The following is a 22,558-nucleotide window of genomic DNA, read 5'->3' on the forward strand; positions in this document are numbered from 1 at the left end:
CTGTCCAAATCATACTGGAGTTTCTTGGCATCCTCCTCACAGCACAAACACCCACCCAGCTTTGTGTCATCTGCAAACTTGGAAATATTACCTCTAGTTCCCTCATCTAGATTATTAATATATATTGTGAATAGCTGGGGTCCTAGCACCGATCCCTGCGGTACCCCACTAGTCACTGCCTGCCACTCGGAAAAAGACCCGTTTATTCCAACTCTTTGCTTCCTGTCTGCCAACCAGTTCTCTATCCAAGTCAGTACCTTGCCCCCAATCCCTTGTGCTTTAACTTTACACGCTAATCTCTTATGCGGGGCCTTATCGAAAGACCTCTGAAAGTCCAAATACACCACATCCACTGGTTCTCCCTTATCTATTCTACCAGTTACATCCTCAAAAAATTCCAGTAGATTAGTCAAGCACGATTTACCTTGTGTAAATCCATTTTGACTTTGTCAGATCCTGTCACTGTTTTCCAAGTGCTCTGCTATTACATCTTTTATAATGGACTCTAGCATTTTCCCCACTACCGATGTCAGGCTTACTGGTCTATAATTCCCCGTTTTCTCTCTACTACCTTTTTTGAATAGTGGGGTAACATTAGCTATCCTCCAATCCATGGGAACTGTTCCAGAGTCTATAGAATTTTGGAAGATGACCAGCAATGCATCTATTATTTCTAGGGCCACTTCCTTAAGTACCCTAGGATGTAGATTATCAGGCACTGGGGATTTATCGGCTTTCAATCCCGTCAATTTCTCTAACACCATTTCCCTACAAATACTGATTTCATCCAGTTCCTCCCTCTCACTAGACCCTATGTTCCCCGACATCTCTGGGAGGTTATTTGTGACCTCCTTTGTGAAGTTTAAGGTTCTAGTTTTGAAACACAAAATTGGTTAATGCACTCAAGTGAGCTGGCAAGGCATCTAATCACCACCAATGACAGGACAACAAAATAAAAGGAAGTAGACCAAAGGGGTGGGATTATATACCATGGGAAAGGCAGAATCACTCAACATATGTCTGAATTAAAACAAATTGAAGAGACAGAGTCCTTCTGATTTTTCCCTTGTTGATGATTTGGGCTGTTCAAAATTATGTTAAGGATAACAACTGAATAAGAAGCTAAATGTCATAAATCAAATATAGTGTGTACAATTTGAGTCTTACCTTGATCACCTCTGGTGTCTGCTGAACTGATAGGTGTGAGCCTGTGTCGTTAGCTACAAGTGGCTGTGATGAGTGTGCAGTTTTGCAAGACTCAGAAGCCTGTGATAATGTGTCTTGGAGTATCCACATTACTTCTTTTTCTCTTGCCAAGACACCCTTACTACTCCCACGTTCAACCAGCTCCTGAGCAAAGCCCTCAATACTCTCGAGGATGCGTAAGAGCAGGGCTGCATCATCCTCTTCATTTTTGTTATTTTTATTTACATTGGTTCCTTTTGTGGGAGAAGATAATGGCGCAGTTTCTCGGAGTGTCACGTCTAAGTGTTTACTTCCTGACTCAGTGGTCAAAAAATTAACTTGTCCTGATTGTTGACTATAATTCTTTAAGTCAGTACCATTGTTTCGAGAAGAATCATATTCCTGCCTTGTGTCTATGGTCTGAGAAAAGGATTCCAAATCCATCAGTAGCTTTTCAATTTCTTCTTGTTGGCTCACCTTATCATTTGCTGTTTTAGTTTTTGATCCTGTTATCGAGGGCTCCGTAGAATCATGGGTTTTACTTACATTATTGGAAAAGCCGGGAGAGCCAGAGTTTGTCTGCACACAGAATCTATTTTCTCCCATATTATTTCTAATTCCAGCCCCGACATCTCCTGCTCTCTTGCAAGCGTCAGCAGGTGAGACCTGTTTTTGAGGCTGAAGGTTGTTTTCAGCCATTCCAAAGCTGAAATAACCTTTCCCTCTCAATTCCTGGTCCAAAACCTTGTCAACATCACAATCCTCCTGAATATAAAGAGGCTCCATAGGTATCTTAGAAATATTGTCACTACTCCTGGACAGGAACAAATCTCGAGAGGAACAGCTATCAGAGGGATTTAGTGGAATTACGTGAGGTAGTACACGGGGTTGATTTACAGCAGTTGAACCTTTTTGTTGGATACCATTGTTTTGAAGACTACCATTAGATGAAGGGCTATAAACACTTTCAACCGGTTTCATACTGTTACAATTGGTAGCTCTATGGACAATTTGAGTATCCATTGGAGGGAGAGGTAGATTGGTAGATGGGGATGGTGATGACTGGACAACATCCTCATATCTGGGTGGCTGGTCATTCCCAAATGGAGGATAGGGCATTTGCTGTAAGTTGTGCAGGCTGTTTACCAGCTCAGCAAGATCATGCTGATTACCTCGTCCAGATAACCCATGTTCAAGTTCGAAAGGCAACTTTTTCAGGTAGCTTGAAAGTCTCGCCATTACATTTTTGTAGATTAGATCTGGATTGTTGCTGGCATCACTATCATCGTTATTAAGGGACTTGCTCTTAATACATTGCTTAATAATCTCGGTGCATTTCTTCAGGTCTTCTGAGCATTTCAGCAGAATATCTAGGCAAACCTTTATGTCCCCTCCTGAGCCTGAACTATCTGCTTTGTGTTTTTCTAAAATTTTGGCAATTAAATTTTCTTCTGAGAGGTTTTGAAGGTACAACTGTGTGGCATTGCTGATATTTTGTTCATGCAATGTGCTAAGGTTGGCCTCTTTTTCCTCAATAGCTGTTTTCTGTGCAAAACCAAAAGGAGGACAGTTCTCATTGTTGCCAATATGGTTATAAGTTATATCAAAGTCTGCAGACTTTCTGCTGGCCATATCTGGTTTCACTTTCCTTCTTTTCCTGAAGGTCACGTGGCTTGTGGGGCACTTCACTTTTTCGAATGAAAACTCTTTAATTTTGCCACTCGCCAGATTTATGGCATCACCGGTGATGTCTTTTAAACTGCATAAACCTGGCGTGCCCATTCCCTTTTTGACCCTGGTAACGCCAGGCAGAAGCTGGTGACCATCATCAGCAGCGACGTCAGCAGAAGCTGCCATGTTTTCAACAGTTAGAAACTTATGGGTCAAGTCCTGAGTACCCGCGAATCTTGGGCTGGACGAGGGAAGGGCTGGAGGACTCAGCAGTTCCGAACAGACGGCATGGTGGACCACATTGCAGTTGATGCCAGCAGCAGTCGGGAAGGCTTGGCAGGACCCATTACAGTAGTGTACAGTATGCTGAAAACGTTGATCAATTATAATGCTGTTATAACAGTTCACGGTGCTAACAACAAGTCTGTATGTTGCTGCCATAGCAGAGAATCACGGGGAAGTTTTCCCCCGACCGTTTATCACAAGCTGACTAATAGTCTCTGGCTACAGTTATGCTAAACCATTAAATTGATGGCCTTGAGGGTTCCAGCTAGGTCATTCCGAGTAGAAACCTGAATATCCTTAGAAGTCCTTTTTGAGAACAAATCAGGTTGTAACTACAGATGTAGGTTCTAAGTGCTTGGTTCTTACAAGCCTTTTGAGGCTTGCAATTGAGACGTGCGGTCAAATTGCAGCTGCTGTTACTGTGTTAGTCAAGACTTCTCTGGGTCAGTCGATCACATGTCATTTGTCAAAGTTATACTCTTCACTCAGGAAATTGATGCAAAGTTCACCGCAGCTAAGGCGTCAGTATCCATTCTCAATATCTGGGCATATGGCCTAGAGATAGGCTTGTCAAAGCATCTAAACGGCATCACAATCCACAAAGAGATATTCAAGCGTGAAGTAATTGTGTTAAGGGATGGAGTCCCCTGCTGAGTTCTGAATGTGTGCGGCAGATGTGCTTCAGAATTCAACAGACTCGGTCAGTGTCAGCAGCCTTCGTCCTGTTTCTTAAGCACCGACTGGAAGAGAGAGAGAGAAGCAACAATGTGACTTGTGAAGCCATTGACTTGTTACATGATGATAAAAATTGAATTTAGTGTTTCATTATTTAATCATGTCAGTGCTAGTCAATCAGAGTCTAGTATTAGCTGTGTAAGACATCCTTTTATATTGTCATCATGCCAATAAAAATGCAATTATTTGAGTGCACCGATATTGCTAGTGGGGGACGGTAGAGATAGTTACTTCGCTGCAATTAAAAAAAAAAGTATCTGAGCAAAATATTGCTTTTTGAATAATTAATTATAGTGTTGGAAAAATACATCATGGTAGCACTGACCACAAGAGCACAAAACAGCAAGGAAAAGATCTCTGTAAATTGTAGATAAAACAGAGTAATTAGTTCCTGCTTCTAATTGGCATAGTCATTCCTTCTGGTATGGGAATGTGCATTAAATCACGTGAGAGCAGGATTGGATGGGGTGTGATATCCTCATGGTCAAATTGCCTGCTGACACTCTGGGGTCAAAATTCCTCAGGAGTTCCTCCTTGGCACCTGCTGAAACTCCTGTGGGAGATTGTCAGAATCCCCCCCCACCCCCCAACCCCCATCACCCCACCGGAAAATGGCGAAGATCCAGTTGCGTCAGGTCTCTGCGGTTTCTGGGAGCTTCCGACTTGACTTGTAGGTGGTACAACCTCCACCTGTTCTTTACGTCGGGGCCAGGGAGGACATGGCTGGGATGGCAAGTGGGCCTGAGCAACCCCCCAGCAATAGTGGGTGGGCGCTGGTGTTTCCAGCTGTACAGGGCAGCTGGGCACCAGTGATAAACCCAAAGTGACATTTATGCTAGCCTGCCCAATGCAAATTAGGTGCCCTTTCTTGACATCATAAACAACAACTTGCATTTATATAGCACCTTTAATGTAGTAAAATCTTCCAAGATGCTTCACAGGAGCGTAATCGGACAAAAAATGTCACTGAGCCAAAGAAGGAGACATTGGGATAGGTGACCGAAAGCTTGCTCAAAAAGGTAGGTTTTATGGAGGCTCTTAAAGGAGGAGAAAGAGGTGGGGAGGCAGAGGTTTAGAGAGGGAATTCCTGAATTTGGGGCCTAGACAGCTACAGGCACGGCTGCCAATGATGTGGTGAAGGAAGTAGGCGGGACAAGAGGCCAAAGTTCAAGTAACGTATAGTTCTAGGAGGGTTATAGGGCTGGAGGGCGTTAAACTCCAGCAGGGTCGGCACTGGTAGACATGATCCTGGTGCAACCGCCGGTATCGTGCCCCAAAACCTTTCAGGTCCAAACTCAAGCATTGGATGAGGTACTGGAGGGCAGCTAATATCTGTAGAATTCTACCTTTAGTATGTCAGTACCTACCAGATAGAGATTTTTACAAAGCAAATAATGCAATGAAAGGACTCAATTTACCACTTGAGTTTAATTTCTTTTTGAATTTAATGGTAGAATATCCTCATAGTACCAAAATTGTGAGCATATTTCAGTATAAATTCTCAAAGCAGCATGAAAAACACAAGGTTATTTTTGAATTTAGGAATATTTTGTGCACTGCATGCATTAAACTCAAATTAAAGCAGAAATGAAACCTAGCATTAGGTTAACAAACTTATTGGGCTGGATTTTCATTCAGAAGTCGGGAAGGAGGTGGGACTACAACTTTTGGGTTGTAGTCCTGCCTCCATCGAGATGCGGCCAATCCACGCGATTTTCACTTGATTGACCTTGTTGAGCCCGCCCAGCAGGCTCAGCAGGCCAATTAAGGGCCACCCGGCAACAGGTGATGTCGCAGACTGAAATTTCATCTGTCAAGACGTGTTGGCAGATGAAATATCAGTGTTTCACAGCTGTTTGAAGCTATCAAACACTGACAGTCTTACTTCTAACATGAGTCCTTCTACGCAGACTCAGTTAGAAATCTCGCTGGCACTGAAAGCTGCAAGCTGTCACTTTTGACAGATCGCAGCCATTCTGCTTTCTGTGCCGGCTGAATGATGGACTCCCGAAACCTAGAGGAAGGAAGGCTGTAAAGGTAAGTACAGGTAATTTAAACTTCTTTACACACTTTAGACACACCAAACACACTTACCTTTGCACTCATGCACCCATCACTCACCTGAACAATGACATCTCGACCCCTCCAAGTCCTTCAACCCGACGACCCGACTCCTTTAACCTGGCATGGTTTGGAGCTGTCGGGAATCCCACACGACAACCTTCAAAATAGGGATTTAGGCTAAAGACTGCCTGTTAGCTACCTGTTAACAGGCAGTTAATTGGCACTAATCCCTTCCCGCCAGGGTCGGCAGATCCCAGTGCAGGGCGGGTACCCGCCTCCTTTGAAACTTGCATGGAGGCGGGTTTTGGGCGGGATGTTGTCGGGACCCCCGAATTCGGGATTTTAGCCCCCCGCACGCCTAAAAGCCTGCCTCACGGCACACTGAAAATCAACCCCATTATATGCAAGTTGTAAAGGCCAAATAGGTGATGGTCCTGCAGAGACAATGGTTTCCAATGTTGCTGGCAATAAATCTGTCTATTCAACTAATTAATATATCCTCTCTACTTTCATTTGTGAGTGATTTGTTGATGAGCCTGAAATCAGTGATAAATCATTGAACTGCAAATTATATCAGGAATGGGAAGATTAAAATTGGTTAAAATTGATAAATTAGCAAACGTTCACAAAAATGATATATACATAAACCCTTGGATTATTCTTCTGGTTTCTGACAGAATTAGTGAACTGTCTTGAAATTAGGTGTACATTTTCTCCAACATGTATTTTGACTATTATTTCTTGATCATCAACTGTTGATTATCACTTTATAAGCTTGAGGTGATCATTTCAAAATCATTAATCCCTCATCATGCACCAATGACGAGCTGCAAACTAGCTATTGACATCTGCCATGAACCACTGTTAGCAAATGAAGACTCCAAAGTGAAATAAAAATGATCTGATGCACTACTCAGTACATATGGTAAATCTAATGGGCAGTTATCCGATCTTAGAGTTCAGATGATGGATATATATTCAGGCTTCAATCTCTTGGTTTATGGTGATATCTGAACCCTGAGCTTTGCATTCAATCCCAGGTATCTATTACTCTCTGTGGCCTTGAAGTTATGGCATGGGATATTAGATTGCTATCTTAAGGAGGCGCTAACCCGTACAAAATAAACAGGTTAGCGGCTCCATTAAAATAGGTGGAAGGAATTTCATACAAATGTGTTAAATATTCATATGCTGATATCCCAAGACCATAACTTCAAGATCTACGCAACAATTACTAGACAGAAGACTTTCTGTGACCAACTGCAGATTGTTTCTTTGTAAACCTGCAATAATGGAGACTTGTTGCAAACTCCCTTTGAATATTTCCCAATTTGTAATGTGTGTGAGTGGATTTATAAAGAGCATTTCTACTCATCATAATATGAAGATCATATTGTGATATCAGGAATAGTGGACAGTGCTCTGGTACCAAAGATTTGAGGCTCTGGGATTGATAGATTTTTTGTTAGGTAAAGGTATCAAGGGATATGGAGCTACGGTGGGTAAATGGAGTGGAGGTACAGATCAGCCATGATCTAATTGAATGGTGGAGCAGGCTCGAGGGACTGAATGGCTGACTCCTGTTCCTATGTACATTATAATACACTATAATTAGGATTTGAAACTGAATCTCATACAAAAATCTGGCTAGTAGAGTGATGCAGCAAAAGAAGTAGTTCAGAGTATGAAGAGTTCAAGTAATATGTCAATAGAGAATAAAATAGGCTTTATTATGAGATTTGGCATAACATGCACTCTTCAGAGCATTACAGTTTATTGACACTCCGAGAAGTTAGATAGTCATGAACCACATAAACTGTTTAATAAGTTCTGGAAAAAATATTGTTTTAGTTTTTAATTTCCATGTGGAAATAGTACAGCAGCCCTCAAATGGTTCAGTAGAATGCCACTACTTCACCTCAATCTTTTTATCTCACAATTAATATCTTGTTCAAAAGTGTCATTATATTGTGCCACATTATACAAATGTAACAATAGCAGTTTTCAGTTGCTATAAACAGTATATATGCAGTATGAGATTCTATGAGAAGGGCTTTTGAGCAAGTAATATATAGCACCTAGAATGGAACATACCAACTAGGGATGAGGGAGCTAACTTTGATTCAGACATTCAGGTCAGTTTGACCTGAACTGACTCAATCCATTGAACTCATGCAAAAATCTGAATTGCAAAGGACTGTTGGTTTAATTTTACTTCAGGTTTGTATTTTATGAGAAACTGTTTATTAATTTATAATAAAGGAGTCCAAATGGAGATAAGTCTAACAGAGCAACCACCTACTTTGAGAGAGTTTGATTTTTCACCTGGCTATCAGGCTCAAACTCGAATTCTAAGTTGTCTATCTCAGCCATGCCCATTTATAGAGGTGAAGAGGAGAGGCAAGGCACTTCTCAGTGGAGGGAAAGAAAAATCAGAGGGAGGATTAGCATTTGGGAGCTCTCCTGAGCTTCCATCTGCATTGGATGAATCCGGAGACCTGCCTACCTTAACATCCCGTGTGTTATGTAGCCCAGAGAGCAGGGGAACTAGGGAGAGAAATATCATTTTTTGAATGCTATAATATCAGGTGTCAGCCTTAGCACTCTTGCCTGAGTCAGAAGGATGTGGGTTCAAACTCCACTCCAGGAGTTGAGTGCATAATCCAGTCTAACAATGGAGTGCTCCACTGTCTTTTGGATGAGATGTTAAACCAAGGCCCCGTCTGGTCTCTGCGATGGCTGTAAAAGATCCAAGGCATGGATAGAAGAAGAGCAGAGGAGTTCTCCCAGTGTCCTGGCCAAGATTTATTTCTCAACCAATATCACCAAAATAGATTATTTGGTCATTTATTTCATTATTATTTGTGGGAGCTTGCTGTGTACAAATTGGCTGCCATGTGTCCCTACATTACAACAGTGACTACACTTCAAAAGTACTTAATTGGGTGTAAATTGCTTTGGGATGTCCTGGGGTCATGAAAGGTGTTATATAAATGCAATTTCATTCTTTCTTAAAGAAGAACAAACCAGCACCACCATGGGGAGGTGGAGAACAGTACTAAGATTGACAAATTCAGTAGATATAAAGAAAACACACTTGATTTTATAAAGATTTGTGAGGTGGCATGTATTAGAAATACATTTTGGATTGGGCTTTCTGGGGAAAAGTGAGAGACAGGATAGATGGTGCTTGCCAGAGTTTGAAGCAAGAGAAGCCAACAGACACAAAGAAAGAGAGATACTGATACAGCAAAAGTACAGTATGAATGTTATATACAAATTACTTTGCCTGTATATTATTCATTTCCCCCAGTAATTCTTCCTACGCTTTATGTATATTTGCCTGCAAATGTGCACTATGGATCAAGATATCCTAACTGTTCAATCATTTCCACGCATTGCATATTGTTCGTTTAGTGGTTGTGCAGGAAACTAAACACAAGAATCATCAATGGAATGCAGCAAAAAAAATTCCGTGCTCAGGAGAACTCGGATACTGATCTGGAAACACTGTCAGGATTTCAATAACTGTGGAGAGAAACAGCCAATCTCTGCATCCAGCCGATTTAATTCATTCAGCAAGTTAATCTGAACGAAACCAACATAAAACACTGTACAGAAACAAATTTAACACCGAAGTGATTAATTAGACTTCTGTAATGTCCTGCTGGCAGCAGATTGACTACATTTGGTGTAATGAACTTTAAAATCCAGATAATTGAGTAATGTTTCATCTTGGGGCAGGATTTGGTGTTTAAGTGTTTTGTTTGGATCAAGAATTATGTAGAACAGAAGTGAGAAGGAAGTGGTTTAATAAATTCAAATTGTATTCTTGGATTGGAACTACGCTTGGGTAAGGCATGTGTTTGTGAAGCTGACAGACCTGAAAGTAAACAGATAAATACTGTGTGAATTGCACCCTGGAAACCGTTCAAAAATAATTCTGGGATTAGGTGGGGTATAGCTAGGTATAGATTTGGGTTCAAATTTAACCCAGACTGATCTTTCTGCAGCACAAAAACTTACCATTTGTCAGAGTCTGTAGGCATATGTAGAGAGACATGGATATGGGAAACTAAAATATTACACTGTTGCAGTAAGGGGTGCTTCACTGAAATTGCTGCTAAAAGTACATTTTTGGGCAGAATAGATGAGGCTTATGCAACTCACCCATAAAGTACTTTCTTTGGAAGTGCTTGATGCTTATACTGGGTGCAAGACTGGAAAATATTTAATTAATTAGCACTGACATCCCTTAATTTAATAAGCACAAAAGATAATCCCAAAAGAATTTTGTTTTAAGCAAATACATTATTGCAGACTCTTATGCCAGTTCCATTTTCAATATCCCTGCAATTGGATCCAGCTTATGCACAAAAAAATCAGTCAAGGTTCTTGCTCCTAAGCACATTTAGTAACGCCATTAGAAAGTGTGTGTTTTTGAATATCTCGGAGAACAAGATCAGGCTTGGTCTTGATGACTACTTTGTCAAATTGTTTGCTGGCATTCCCTGCCTAGGATCACACTTGAAGAACAGCCACTTGATTGAGGTACTGAAGGGCGGCTGGTACCTCTTGAATTGTACCTTGGCAAGAGTGAGCCCCTTCAGGCGAGGAGGGAGTGTAAGGGGAGGGAAAACTGGGGGTGGGGGGGAAAGGTTCAATTGGCATTAGATTTCAGATATGGACATAAGATAAATTTTAGAAATGTATGCATAATGTGTGAAGGAAAAATGAAGGAAAAGACAGAAAAAAAAAGGAAAGAAGGAATTCTGATTAAAATGAACAGAAAATTTGACCTCCATTGACGGGGAATCTTGTGAACATTCAATTTCTATTGTTCATATACAACACCGATGGAGCAACTCCAAGATCTGCAGCTACTGTTACTGACAGGAAGTAGTGCTGTTGTTTGGAAAGGCAGCTTTCCTGAATATCTGGACATTATATTGGCCACTAGAAAGATTTTTTCCCCACAGTGGTGTAGTACTGTTGGGAACATCTGCAGTTTGATGTACATATCCTGGGTCTACAGAATGGAAATGTGCTAAGAGGGAAAAAAATAACATGCATACAAGGCAAAAGCGTTTCACACTAACAGTCAGTGTTTTTGTGGGTCCGGTGAGTATATGCTGAATAATATTAGTGCAGATCATAATCTCCTAATCTTGCTCCTTCCCGAGTCCTGCTGGTGTTCCACTGGATTTGGTCCCTGTCTCCTCTTGGAACAGTGCTAGCACGAATGCATAGATTGGGGCCACTGTAAACTGTAGGCAGGAACTCTTGTGAGAACAGGAGTTCCTGTCTACAGTATACAAAGGCTGCAATCCCTGCAATTAGCATTGAGGGGTGGGAGATACATAGCAGCCAAATTCAGGTAGTAGTGAGATTGAGCTTCTGGTTCGAGGGGAATGGAAGATGGTAATGAAGAGGAAGGAAATGAATGGCAATAGAGAAAAGACAGAAATGCATGGAGAGGGAAGTGGGAAGAAACTGGGAGCATTGCTTTAGGTGGGAAGGGGGAGAGTACTTTGGGGTAGGGGGGGAATGAGTGCCAGCATTAACTGAGGGGGAATTGGAAGGGAGATTGCTGGCATGAAATCAGGAGGGGGTTGGGGAGGTGTAATGTCAGCTCAAACTGAGGAATTGAATGAGACACATTAAAGAGGAGCCTATACCATGAATGGCATTCTGACTGCAAACAAATTATTTGACTTTTACAACCGGTTAACATCTGTAATGGCAACAAACTGTGATGGCAACAATTAAACTTATTTTCATCAGCATTGCCTAGAGGTGAAATTTGTTTTGGCAAGTTCTTTTTTTGCTTTGGCAGCCTCTAGTAATCTGTAGTATGCTAAACTAGTGATTTAAAGTTCACAGGATTGTTCACAGAAACCCCACAATGCAGATAGAGGCCATTTCGGCCCATCGAGCCTGCACCGACACATATCCCACCCGCTCCCCGTAACCCCTGCACCAACACATATCCCACCCTATCCCCGTAACCCCATGTATTTAATCCCCCTAACACTAAGGGTCAATTTATCATAGCCAATCAACCTAACCCGCACATCTTTGGACTGTGGGAGGAAACTGGAGCACCTGGAGGAAACCCACGCAAACATGGGGAGAATGTGCAAACTCCACACAGACAGTCACCCGAGGCCGGATTCGAACCCGGGTCCCTGGCGCTGTGACAAAGTATGCACTCTAATAAAAATAATCTAGCAACAAAACAAACAGGAGTTCACTGGTAAACTCAATTTAACAACCAAATGCAAGTAATTTAACTGATGGTAATTTATAACCCCACACTATTAAAGCACCAAAAATGTGTCTCAAAATGGTGGTTATTTAGAAATTACTTCCAAGTACGGACAGCTTTGTTGGTTATAAAACTGTTGAGTAAGTCACCACACAGCTTCAAATGATGTCACACTTTGGATGGAGAATATCAGATATGGTGTAATTCTTTTGGCTTCATTCAGCAATGTACAAACCCAAGCCTGTCCCAAGCCTGCACTAATTCTTTCTCATGAGGTAGCTGTTTCTCAAGCTCTATAAACGTCCCCGCACTTGCCAATTGAAAAAAAATACTAATTTTGCAACTGTGTGTGTAGTTGAGTGGACGTCTGGCAAATGAACAGAGCTCAATGTGTTTGTCAGTTGACTGCAGAAAAAGTCACCTAATTGTTCCATTGTAAGTTTTCACAGGAGTTTTGAGTTTCCTGTATTTCCTTGAACAGAAACAAATGTGGTTGGCCTTGTTTTTGTGCTTGTACTTAAACTTTTATTGTGCAAAGGAGACCGGAGTGGTGCTGTGGGCTGGGAATCTGTCCATTCACCTGTGGATCTGAATTCACTCCAGACAGCTGGGATGGAATTCTCTGACTGTTGCTCTCTCTGATGGATATTAAAGGGGAACTAAACCCCAGTGATGAGGTTTGTGCCCTCATTATCTTATTCTCTTTGTACTTTGTTTAATTAGTATGGGGTATATTTACCTCTTTATTTGAAAGAAGGGTTACAGTCCTCACCACTTAAACCGGCCGATTGGGTAAGTAGCGCTAATCATTTGCCATGACCATTATTGTCAATAACCAAGTTGCTGCTTACAGCGTGTTCAGCGCACCGGCTATCTCGGGCAGACACAGGAGCTCCACAAGTAGTCCGCACCTTGTTGAGGTGCAATTACCTATTATAGTTCTGTGTTATGGAGTCACACGGGGAATTCATCTGAGGAGAAGCTGTGCAAAGTTGACTGATCTGCAGACAGCATCAGTATGGAATCGTAAGTGAGGCATTTGCGGTCCTTGGCCTTGTCCTGTCAGTGTGACGATTGCGCAGAGCATTACACAATAACCATGGTGTACATTGCACCGGAGAAAAGTACGAGCGGGTCGGAATGATAGAATGCCGAGTTCCAGCAGCACCTCCCCTGACCTTGATTAGTACAGGGTAGTTCAGGTACAGTCAGCGATGCGGTAGATTAATGGGCTTCAAACAGAATACTTCGAACTATAAACTATCCAACGGTTATAGAGGGAAAATCGTGTTGGCACCAACACGCCCTCTATAAGCGGTGGGGACAGTAATTACTCTTTTCAAATGGTGGTTATGTGTCATTGTTGAAATATGATTTAATTATTGGGATAAAAGGGGAAAAAAATTAATTAAAACAATTAGCCAATCACAATGCAACTGTTAATAATGACCTTTAATCATTTCCAAGTAGTTAAGGAATAATTTAATTTGTACAAATTATGAGAAATTAATGAATACAATGTTAATCTTATTGAAAAATTAATAAGAAAATTGAAAAAAAACTTAACCCTTAAGGTTCTACATGTAAATTCAAATCAGGTTTATTAAAATGTATTGCACAGTAATACACAGTCTCCTCTGTTTGTGTGTGCTGTTGTTTCATTATTTAAATGTCACTAGACTTCCTTATATTCTTGTTCTCTGAGAGGGGCCAGTGTGATTTTTTAATGTACTGATTGTTTTTAGAAATATCATAGTAAAGGGGAAAAAACACATGGGAATCCACCCACTGGCCAAAAAACTATTTTTAAAGTATTTATTTCCTTGATCTTATTTTTGTATAGGAACAATCCTCCACAGCGATAGCAGCGCTGGCCTTGGAGATGCAAATATGGAGAGCGTGACGTCAGTTGGCGTGCAATGCCGACTTAACTTCACGCTCTGCGAACTTGGACCTTAACGTTGAGTTTAGCACTGGGGCCTACGCTCGCTCTGAAAAACGAGCGTGTAGCAGACTGACAGAGATGCTGTCAGCATTTCTTAAAGGGACACACACACATCTTTCAGGTAAGTTTGCATTTAAGCTTTTGGACTGGATTTTTTAAATATTTTATTGAAGTAGTGGCTTGGTGCAATACATGTTAAAAGTTTTTAAGTGTGCAGGGAGTGCTGCTGGATACGTTCAAGGCCTTGGATGGTAAAGGAAGACCTCCGAGAAGATGGAAAATGCTGGAAATACTCAGCAAGTCAGGCAGCATCCATGGAGAGAGAAACAGAGTTCACGACTCGGGTCGAGATGCTGTCTGACCTGCTCAGTATTTCCAGCATTTTCTGCTTTTATTTCAGAGTAACAGCATCTGCTCACAGAAGGAAGAGGGAGACGCAGAAGAGGAAGATGCAGAAGAGGACCAAAAGGCTGTGGATGCTGAGTCATTGAGTATATTCAAGGCTGAGATGGATAGATTTTTAGACTCTATGGGAATCAAGAGATATGGGGATCGGGTGGGAAAGTGGAGTTGAGGTCAAAGATCAGCCATGATCTTATTGAATTGTGGAGCAGGCTCGAAGGGATGTATGGCCTACTCCTGCTCCTAATTCTTATGTTCTTATAAGAAACAGAAGAGGAGGAATCAGAAGGAAGGATGCAATCCAGATAGCCCCTTTCTGGCCGGGATATCCGGGATGGAATCATCCATCTGCGGTACCAGTGACCACAACCCCAATTCCCCTTTCAACAGTTGTCGCACACCATACTTTCCCTCTATTACTGACCATCACAGCATTCTCTTGGCCACAATGCTGTAACAAAAGCCATCACAAAGTAAACTTTCCAATCCAAATTTATCAATCTATCCATCCAATATGACATCAAGGAATCAACTCATCAAGGAGGATAACATACGAGGATACCAGCATCTTGTATCCGTTCAGCCCCTCCACTGGCCAAGGGCTCACCCATGCCCCTGCCAAGAATGGCCAACACCAAGGGGTTGAGGTGAAGCTAGGAATGGGAGGTGTTCCTCATGTTTGGTACAGATTGTTTGTAGGTGAGTAATTGGGGGGGGGGAGGGGGGAGTCGTGCATTGAGAAGTGTGTGAGGCTAGTGGTGCAGTTGGTAGGAGATGGCTTTTGAAGATGGATTCACTGACCTTGACCACTGGTCTGAGGTCATGAAGCTTCTTTGGGGACTGGAGCCAGGTCGTGGGGGCAACACTGCTGGCACTGGTGGCCTCAGTGATCTGGTCCCAGATCCTTCTTTCTGGACAGCCTCCTGGCCCCTGTGGGTAGAGGACCTCACTTGCAGTGTTGACCCTCTGCGCAAAGCTGGAGTGCTGCATGTGAGACCCTGAGTGCCCCTTCCCTGGCTTGCTGAGCCATTAGTGTTAACACTTTTCCATTTTTTTTAGTTGCGGAAAGCAATTCAGCTTTAAGAGCTGAACATTCCCATTTGGGAATTATTTTTAATGTAAATTTTTTTTCAGAAGGCAGTTGAAGGGCTAAAAACTGCCTAGTTTTAAATGATTTTAATTTTTTTCATTTTAGAAGGCAGTTCCCCTTTAATGGACCAAACTGCTTTCTGAAATGAAAGCCTTGCTTTAAGAGAAGGCTGTTCTTGCTGTAGTGACGCTATGGCCACGTTACATTGGGGCCTCCTGCTGGGACTAACACCATTAAAATGGTCTTGCATGCTAAGTTTAGCGATGGGTTAATGTTAATTAGCAACCAGCGCCAATTTAACGGTCCTGCCAGCACCATCAATTTCGGTAGCTGTTAACTCCAGCCTGTGGTGGCTCCGGCAGGTTTTTAGCGATCTCCAATTTCTAGGCCAAGAACACTTACCTAACTGTACAATATACTGTAGTACATCGTTCAAACCTCCAGTTCATTCTTCACCAAACATTTGTCCAGCTCTATTTTAAAGGCAGTAATCCACATAGTAATATTATGAAATCATGGGATACTCTCTACACATTACATTCTGTTCTCCACTAACAAACAATAAATCAACTTGAAAAGAATCCCTTGCTTGCCAAAACTGTTGATGGGCTCATATGAACATAAAACATATACACTGATATGCAAAGTTCTACTTGAAATTTATTGGAGATCTGACAAACTGTCATGAGTTGTGACTCCAATTATATCCTTTTCATTGTTATGAACTGGTCTGTAACACATTACCAGTATTTGAGCTATTTGAACTGCTTGTAGTGTTATCTACGATGCTGGAGTTCCCAGGTATGTTACTGGGGAAAGAGCACACTGAGTGGTATTGTCACAGATGGTTAAGCAGAAGAAGCATGATTTGACCTATTATGAGAATGTTGGAGAGCCAACTGCTTAATATAGTGGCAAGGTGGGGAGGTTTTGTGCTGTGGATCCACACCTACTAGGAGCTGGGTTGCGATTGCCCAAACAAGGCATTTCCAAACCACAGATGAGATGTTCATCACTTCAGACTGGATTAGATTCAAAACCCAGGTTGTAGCAATGAAACTCCTTGCACTGTCTGTTGTCCTAATTTGGAAAAGTAAAACAATTCTCCACGTGAACTACTCGTTGTATTCTAGCAAACTCTACAACGAGTCCCTAATAAATATAACACAGTTGTGAGTAATATCAAATGCATTCAATACAGTATAAAACATTGAGGCCTAGAAATTGGCCTGAGGAGCCCAAGCGGCGCAAAGTTCGCTTGTGCGGTGGAATTTGCGCCGTGATCGCCGCATTAGCGATCGCCGCAAATTCAGTTGAAGTGCCCCTAGAGGGAGACGGGGCGCGGCTTGAGGCGCTCCGCGTCCCTCTTAGGGCGCTGAAACTGAATATCGCAGCACAACGTGCCGCAGCACCACACGCTGCGGTACTGCAGGTCTTCCTCCCATTGTTAAGGGGGAGGGGCCTGCAACAGCGCGATCCCTGCTCGCGAGTGCCGGCAAATGAGCCCGGCACCAAGGAGAAGTGCCGGGCTCTTGGGAAACAGCCGGCAATGCCGCGGGGGCACGGGGGGGTGGGGGGGGTTAGGAGGCTGGGGATGGAGGTGCTGGCAGGCGGCCGCCAAAAAAGGCGGCCGCCCCGCACCTCCACCTTAACTTGCGCCGCTGCCGGCACAGTAAGGCCCCGTGAACCGGGCACGGGTAGCGAACGGCGCAACTGTGGCGTTCGCTACCAAATATCGCGAACGGGCCGCAAATGGCTAACGCCACCATTAGCGCCCCTGCTGAATATCGCGGGAGGCGCAGCCAGTGGCGCTACAGCCACTGACTGCCTCTTTAGGTGCTAAGAGGTGGCGCTACTCACCCAATTTTTCCCCCTGAAAGTTTTAAGAAACAAGGGGCCAGATTTTGCTGAAAAAACGATGGCATCTGAATGACGCTCACCGTTATTAATATGCAAATCAGCCAGCAACTAGTCGCGAGGAAGAGATACCCTGTGAATTGCGAATTGCCACAAGTTGCTGGCTGATTTGCGCCGCTCTGCTGTTAGCTTTGTGAAAACGCCATTACGTGTGATGTTCATACAGTTGCTGCATTTGCACATTGCCCTTTAAACTCACCACAGAAAGTTAAGCCTAGTAATTAATAGCGCAAGTACCCTTATATTGACGTGATAATTGTTCATGACTGCCAATCAACCTCTCTCACCTAGAAAGTGGACAATTAAAAGTGTGGACTCTCATTCCTTTAGGTTGTGAATTTTTTTAGGAGATTTTAAAACTGTCAAATTTTAATATTTTTCCTTACATTTCCTTTCTGTCTCTTTTTTTAAATCTCTCTCTTAATCCAATCTTTCTTTCTCTCTGTTTAGGCTGAATTTTAATGGGTAGTCAAGGCTCCGATGTGGTTGGGAAACCTGGGAGAATGGGTTTCCCACAGGCCCTGCTGAATTTAACCACAGGGCCTGACTTGCATGGGAAGCCTCTGTTTCCCACCTACATCCAGCCAGATTGAGAGGCTGGTTGGCTCCAAGCAGGTAGGCCTGCGGCACTAGGCTGCAGAGAGGAGGGAGCAAGCGATCACGTGGGGGCCGGGGGCAGCCGGAGGAGCACGGGGGGATGGGTGTCCGAAGTGGATTGGGGGCCGCAGGCAGTCGGAGGAGGATTGGGGGCTGAGACCAGTACGGGGGGGGGGGGGGGGGGGTCGCTGAATGATCGGGGACCAGAGGAGTAGCATGGGGGGGGGGGTGTGTGTGGTGGGGGGAAGGTGTTCGAAGGGATCAGCAGCTGGAAGAGCAGAGGGGGGGACCAGAGGAGCATGGGGTGGGGGGGTCTCATAGGAACGTAAAAACATAAGGAGCAGGAGTAGGCCGTACGGCCCCTCGGGCCTGCTCCGCCATTCAGTAAGATCATGGCTGATCATCAACCTAAACTCCACTTTCCCGCCCGATCTCCATATCTCCCTTGATTCCCCTAGAGTCCAACAGCCTATCTATCTCAGCTTTGAACATACTTAACAATTCAGCATCCACAGCCCTTTAGGGTAGAGAATTCCAAATATTCACAACCCTTTGAGTGAAGAAATTTTTCCTCATCTCAGTTTTGAATGGCCGACCCCTTATCCTGAAACTATGACCCCTAGTTCTAGACTCTCCAGCTGGGGAAAACAACCTCTCAGCATCCCCCTCAGAATCTTGTATGTTTCAATGAGATCTCCAGAGAGTATAGGCCCAATCTACTCAATCTCCAATTGCGGGGAGTGGGTTAGGTAGGGACACTGGATTCAGGAGGTAAGTGTAAAGGCACTTACCTCCTGGATCCAGCAGTCCTCCCCTTCCATTAGCTGGCGGGTTTCACGAGGCGTGCAAAACCCCACCAGCTAAAGTTTAAATCAAAATGGAGGTTAAAGCAGAGTCTTCCAGCCTCATTATAATATTTAAATAGACGACCTGCCTCCTGGCAGCGGATTGGCTGCCCGTCCTGCCTCCGTTAAGACTGGAGGTGTGCGGGTTGGAGGTGGGTTCAGATTGGGATTCAGATTTTTAACACTTTAACTACCCCCACGCCCCCAACCCAGCTGTTTGTTTAGGTTAAAATTCCCCCCTTCCTCTTTCTGTAATTGATTGGAGATTGAATTCACCCACTCTAATTAACTCTCCTTCTCAGTCCTTTCGCTGTTTATTTCATTGGTTGAGAAGATACACTGTTGGTCATCATTCACCAAGGTCCCAGATGCCCTGTTGCCCTCACTGCGCTGTTATCAGCTCGCACTCCCAGCAACTTTGTGGGTAAAACATTTTGAACATGCACGAACAAGTCTAACTAACGAGGCATGCGGGATGTCCCGCTCCAGCAAAATTTGGCCCGTACTGTTTCTAATTTATTCTTAGCAGGACTCAGAAATCACCATGGCAACCTTGACAGTTTAATGCTGGGAAAGTATGGCTTTAGATATGGAACTTCCTGAACATTTTGAACAGCCAGATCAAAGAAAGCTGAGATGACAGTTCAGAAAGGAAGCCATTTGTCAATACTATACTATTATTACATTCATTCAATGATACACTTACACCAGTGGTCCAGTCTTCTGTCTCTATATGGTTGATAACATACAACTGGAGCTTACAGGAAATGTCGTTGGTTTCCCTGGGCAGCAGTATTTTGTTTTTGTTGAACAGAATCCAAAGTAAATTTAGAACGACAACACTGAGAGTTAAAATGCAGTTCACCGATCAGTTTAATTAGACTTGGCTCTATCACACTGTGAAGCAGCACTTTCTTCCTGTTTTCAAATGGGCAAATATTAAATATTTTAATATAAAACTTATAGTGTAATTGGAGTAAAAACAAGTTTCAATTGGGAGACTCAGGATATAATGTCCTAAGAAAGCCCACTGCGGAAGCTTGAAAGAAGTCTCGAAATTAATACCCGATGTTCTGCCAGCAGAAGCAAGGTCATAAGCTTATAGTGCCACACGAGCTAGTCCCTGTCCCAAAGGCAACAATGTCATAAAGGTCACTGCTTTGAGTTTGCTATGGCTGTTCTCCTTATGATATAATATTGAGCAGATAACACTAAGTCAATCGAGCTATATATCAGTGACCACTGATTAATTACTAAAGATACTGAATGAACAGAAACATATATAATTCTGGGGAAGGGGTTGAATGACCTTCAAACGTGTTGATATATACGTTGATGAAAAGGAAATGCGGATTAAGTTCCCGTGATGTTGACATATGTCGGCATACTCTCAGCAAGGAATTCTTCTACGTACTCTGATAGCCTTTGGCAGCACCTTAGAGATGGTCTTGCCGAGACTTATTTGTCATCATTCAATTAAACACTACATCTGAGAATTTGCTGAGTGTCTGAAAGAGTATCTTATGTTTTGGCTGGAAAGGAACCAATGGAGGAGAAAAATCTGGATAATTCTGAAATCTATTAAGCACAGCGATACTTGCATTGGATTCTGATAGCGTTGTAAATTGCTTGACTGATAACTTGCAGTTAAAAATAACTATTCCCAAAATCTGAATAGTTGGACTTGAATAAATACAGTCACACAGACATTATCGTATACAGTACTTCTTCTTTCCATTAAAATACATAGATGTCCCACTATCGGTCATGCCTCTGTACTTTAACGTGAAAACTGGCCCAGGAATAAGGGAATGACTACCAACTGCTCATCAATTACTGCATATTTGAGTTGTAGCTGGATCAACTTGATGCAAATGAATGTTTCAGTGATTTAGATTACCGACCTTTCACCTTTGAGAACTTACTCTGAATCCAGCCAAAACTGATGGGATAGAAAACTTCTTATTCAGCTGATTGTAAGAGTCCCACTTGAAATGAATTTGCACAATCTCAATTCTAGTGAGCGTGAATGCAAAACACAAAGCTGCCATAATTTGCTATTAATTGGCATTAAATTAGCAATATGACACCATGATAGCCAGCACGAGAAACTGAAGTGTTACACTAGTGCAAAGTTGGGGTTTAAGCAGTTTTGTTGAGACTGTACAGAAAAGTCTTGCATCTGGCGTATGCCCTGTGACGTTAAATGTCACACTCTAGCCATAGGTCTTTGTTAGAGGTGCAAAACAATCTTTATTTTTAAAAAAGAGAGAAAGAAGGTCCATGATGGACCTTCTGATGTTGGGGAAGAGCCAGGGATTTATAACCAGCTGCCAAACGCAAGAGAAACAATCACCCTCTAATTGACCTCTGAATGTCTGTGGAATGATTTGACCTTTAGTTGACCTCAGGACTTAGTTACAGCAATTAGATCTTGTGGCCTTAAAGGGTAACTGTTCCACCTTAACAGCAGAATAATACATAGTGTGTTACATGGTTTAAAAAAAAAGCTCCTGTTCTTGCTAAACAGTTTATCCTCCAACTTGCCATGAGCTATTATTTATTCTAAAAAAATAAGATTTCAGAGCTTTTGAAAGGTATCAACAATCTTGGATTATTTTTGTAATTACATTGTCACCAAACTATTGAGTATGTTACAACCTTATCCCTAATAACCTATTTCCATATTACTCTATTAATTATGTCTTTGTAGTTTTTCATATTCGTACATCAGAATATACAAATTATTTTCCTATGGCTATGCACTTCTGACACCACATGCATTGTGTTGCTGCACCTCTGATATTATAAGCCCACTGTTTGTCACTGTTGGCAGTCTCTGTGTGGTGACCTCACTCTGAAGCAGAGCTGGATATTGTTCACAATATTACCAATTTAAAAATAGTTTTATCCTGTTGCAATTAGGTCCAAATATCATTTTTGTTACATAAATAAAAACAGAAAATGCTGGAAATACTCAGCAGGTCAGGCAGCATCTGTGGAGAAAGAAACAGAGTTAACATTTCAGGTCGATGACCCTTCGTCATTTTTGTTACTGTGTGCAAGCCTTCCACCCAGGATGATCCACCCCTTTAAGTATATTTTCAATGTCATTGCATCCTTCTTTGGCTCTGGGATGAACTTCACTCTCAATGTATTTTATGCCATGCTAGTTTAATACATATTGTACATATCTATGATATATTTATAATCAGAAGCAGGTCCGTGGCAGGCGAGGTTGGTGGCGGGTCGCGGCCTCGCTGCTGGCTCCATCCCGGCCTCTGACACGACTTTCCCCTGATTGGGTTTGCTAAACCCGCCCAGCACATTTCCCGGTCATTGAAGGAAGTGGGTCTGATGACATAATTTGATGACGCATCATCAGCCGGTTTCCTTAAAGGGACCATGCACTAATTTACTTTGACAGTTGTGCTGTCAGTGTTTTACAGCATTGAGTTGCTGCAAACATTGACAAGCACTGCACAGAGGTGCGCGGCTGCACCCAGACTCTCCGATGACTCCCTCCATGTGCTTATGGAGGGAGTCACAGCACA

General features: G+C 42.7%; 1 protein-coding gene across 3 annotated transcripts in view; it reads right to left on the reverse strand.

Moving 5' to 3' along the window:
• The window catches only part of LOC147115947 (serine/threonine-protein phosphatase 2A regulatory subunit B'' subunit alpha-like), a 472,008-nt gene that overhangs the window by 207,826 nt on the left and 241,624 nt on the right, over window positions 1–22,558 (reverse strand). For all 3 annotated transcript variants that reach the window (XM_085990625.1, XM_085990626.1, XM_085990628.1), the window contains exon 4: window positions 1,168–3,881. In XM_085990625.1, the coding sequence (XP_085846751.1) occupies window positions 1,168–3,297 (2,130 nt within the window). In that variant the 5' untranslated portion in view covers window positions 3,298–3,881. The remainder of the gene's footprint in view (window positions 1–1,167; window positions 3,882–22,558) is intronic.

The sequence above is a fragment of the Somniosus microcephalus genome, chromosome 6 (genome assembly GCF_052327205.1).
Source record: "Somniosus microcephalus isolate GS21.2 chromosome 6, FLI_Smic_1.0, whole genome shotgun sequence".
Taxonomy (NCBI): Eukaryota; Metazoa; Chordata; class Chondrichthyes; order Squaliformes; family Somniosidae; genus Somniosus; species Somniosus microcephalus.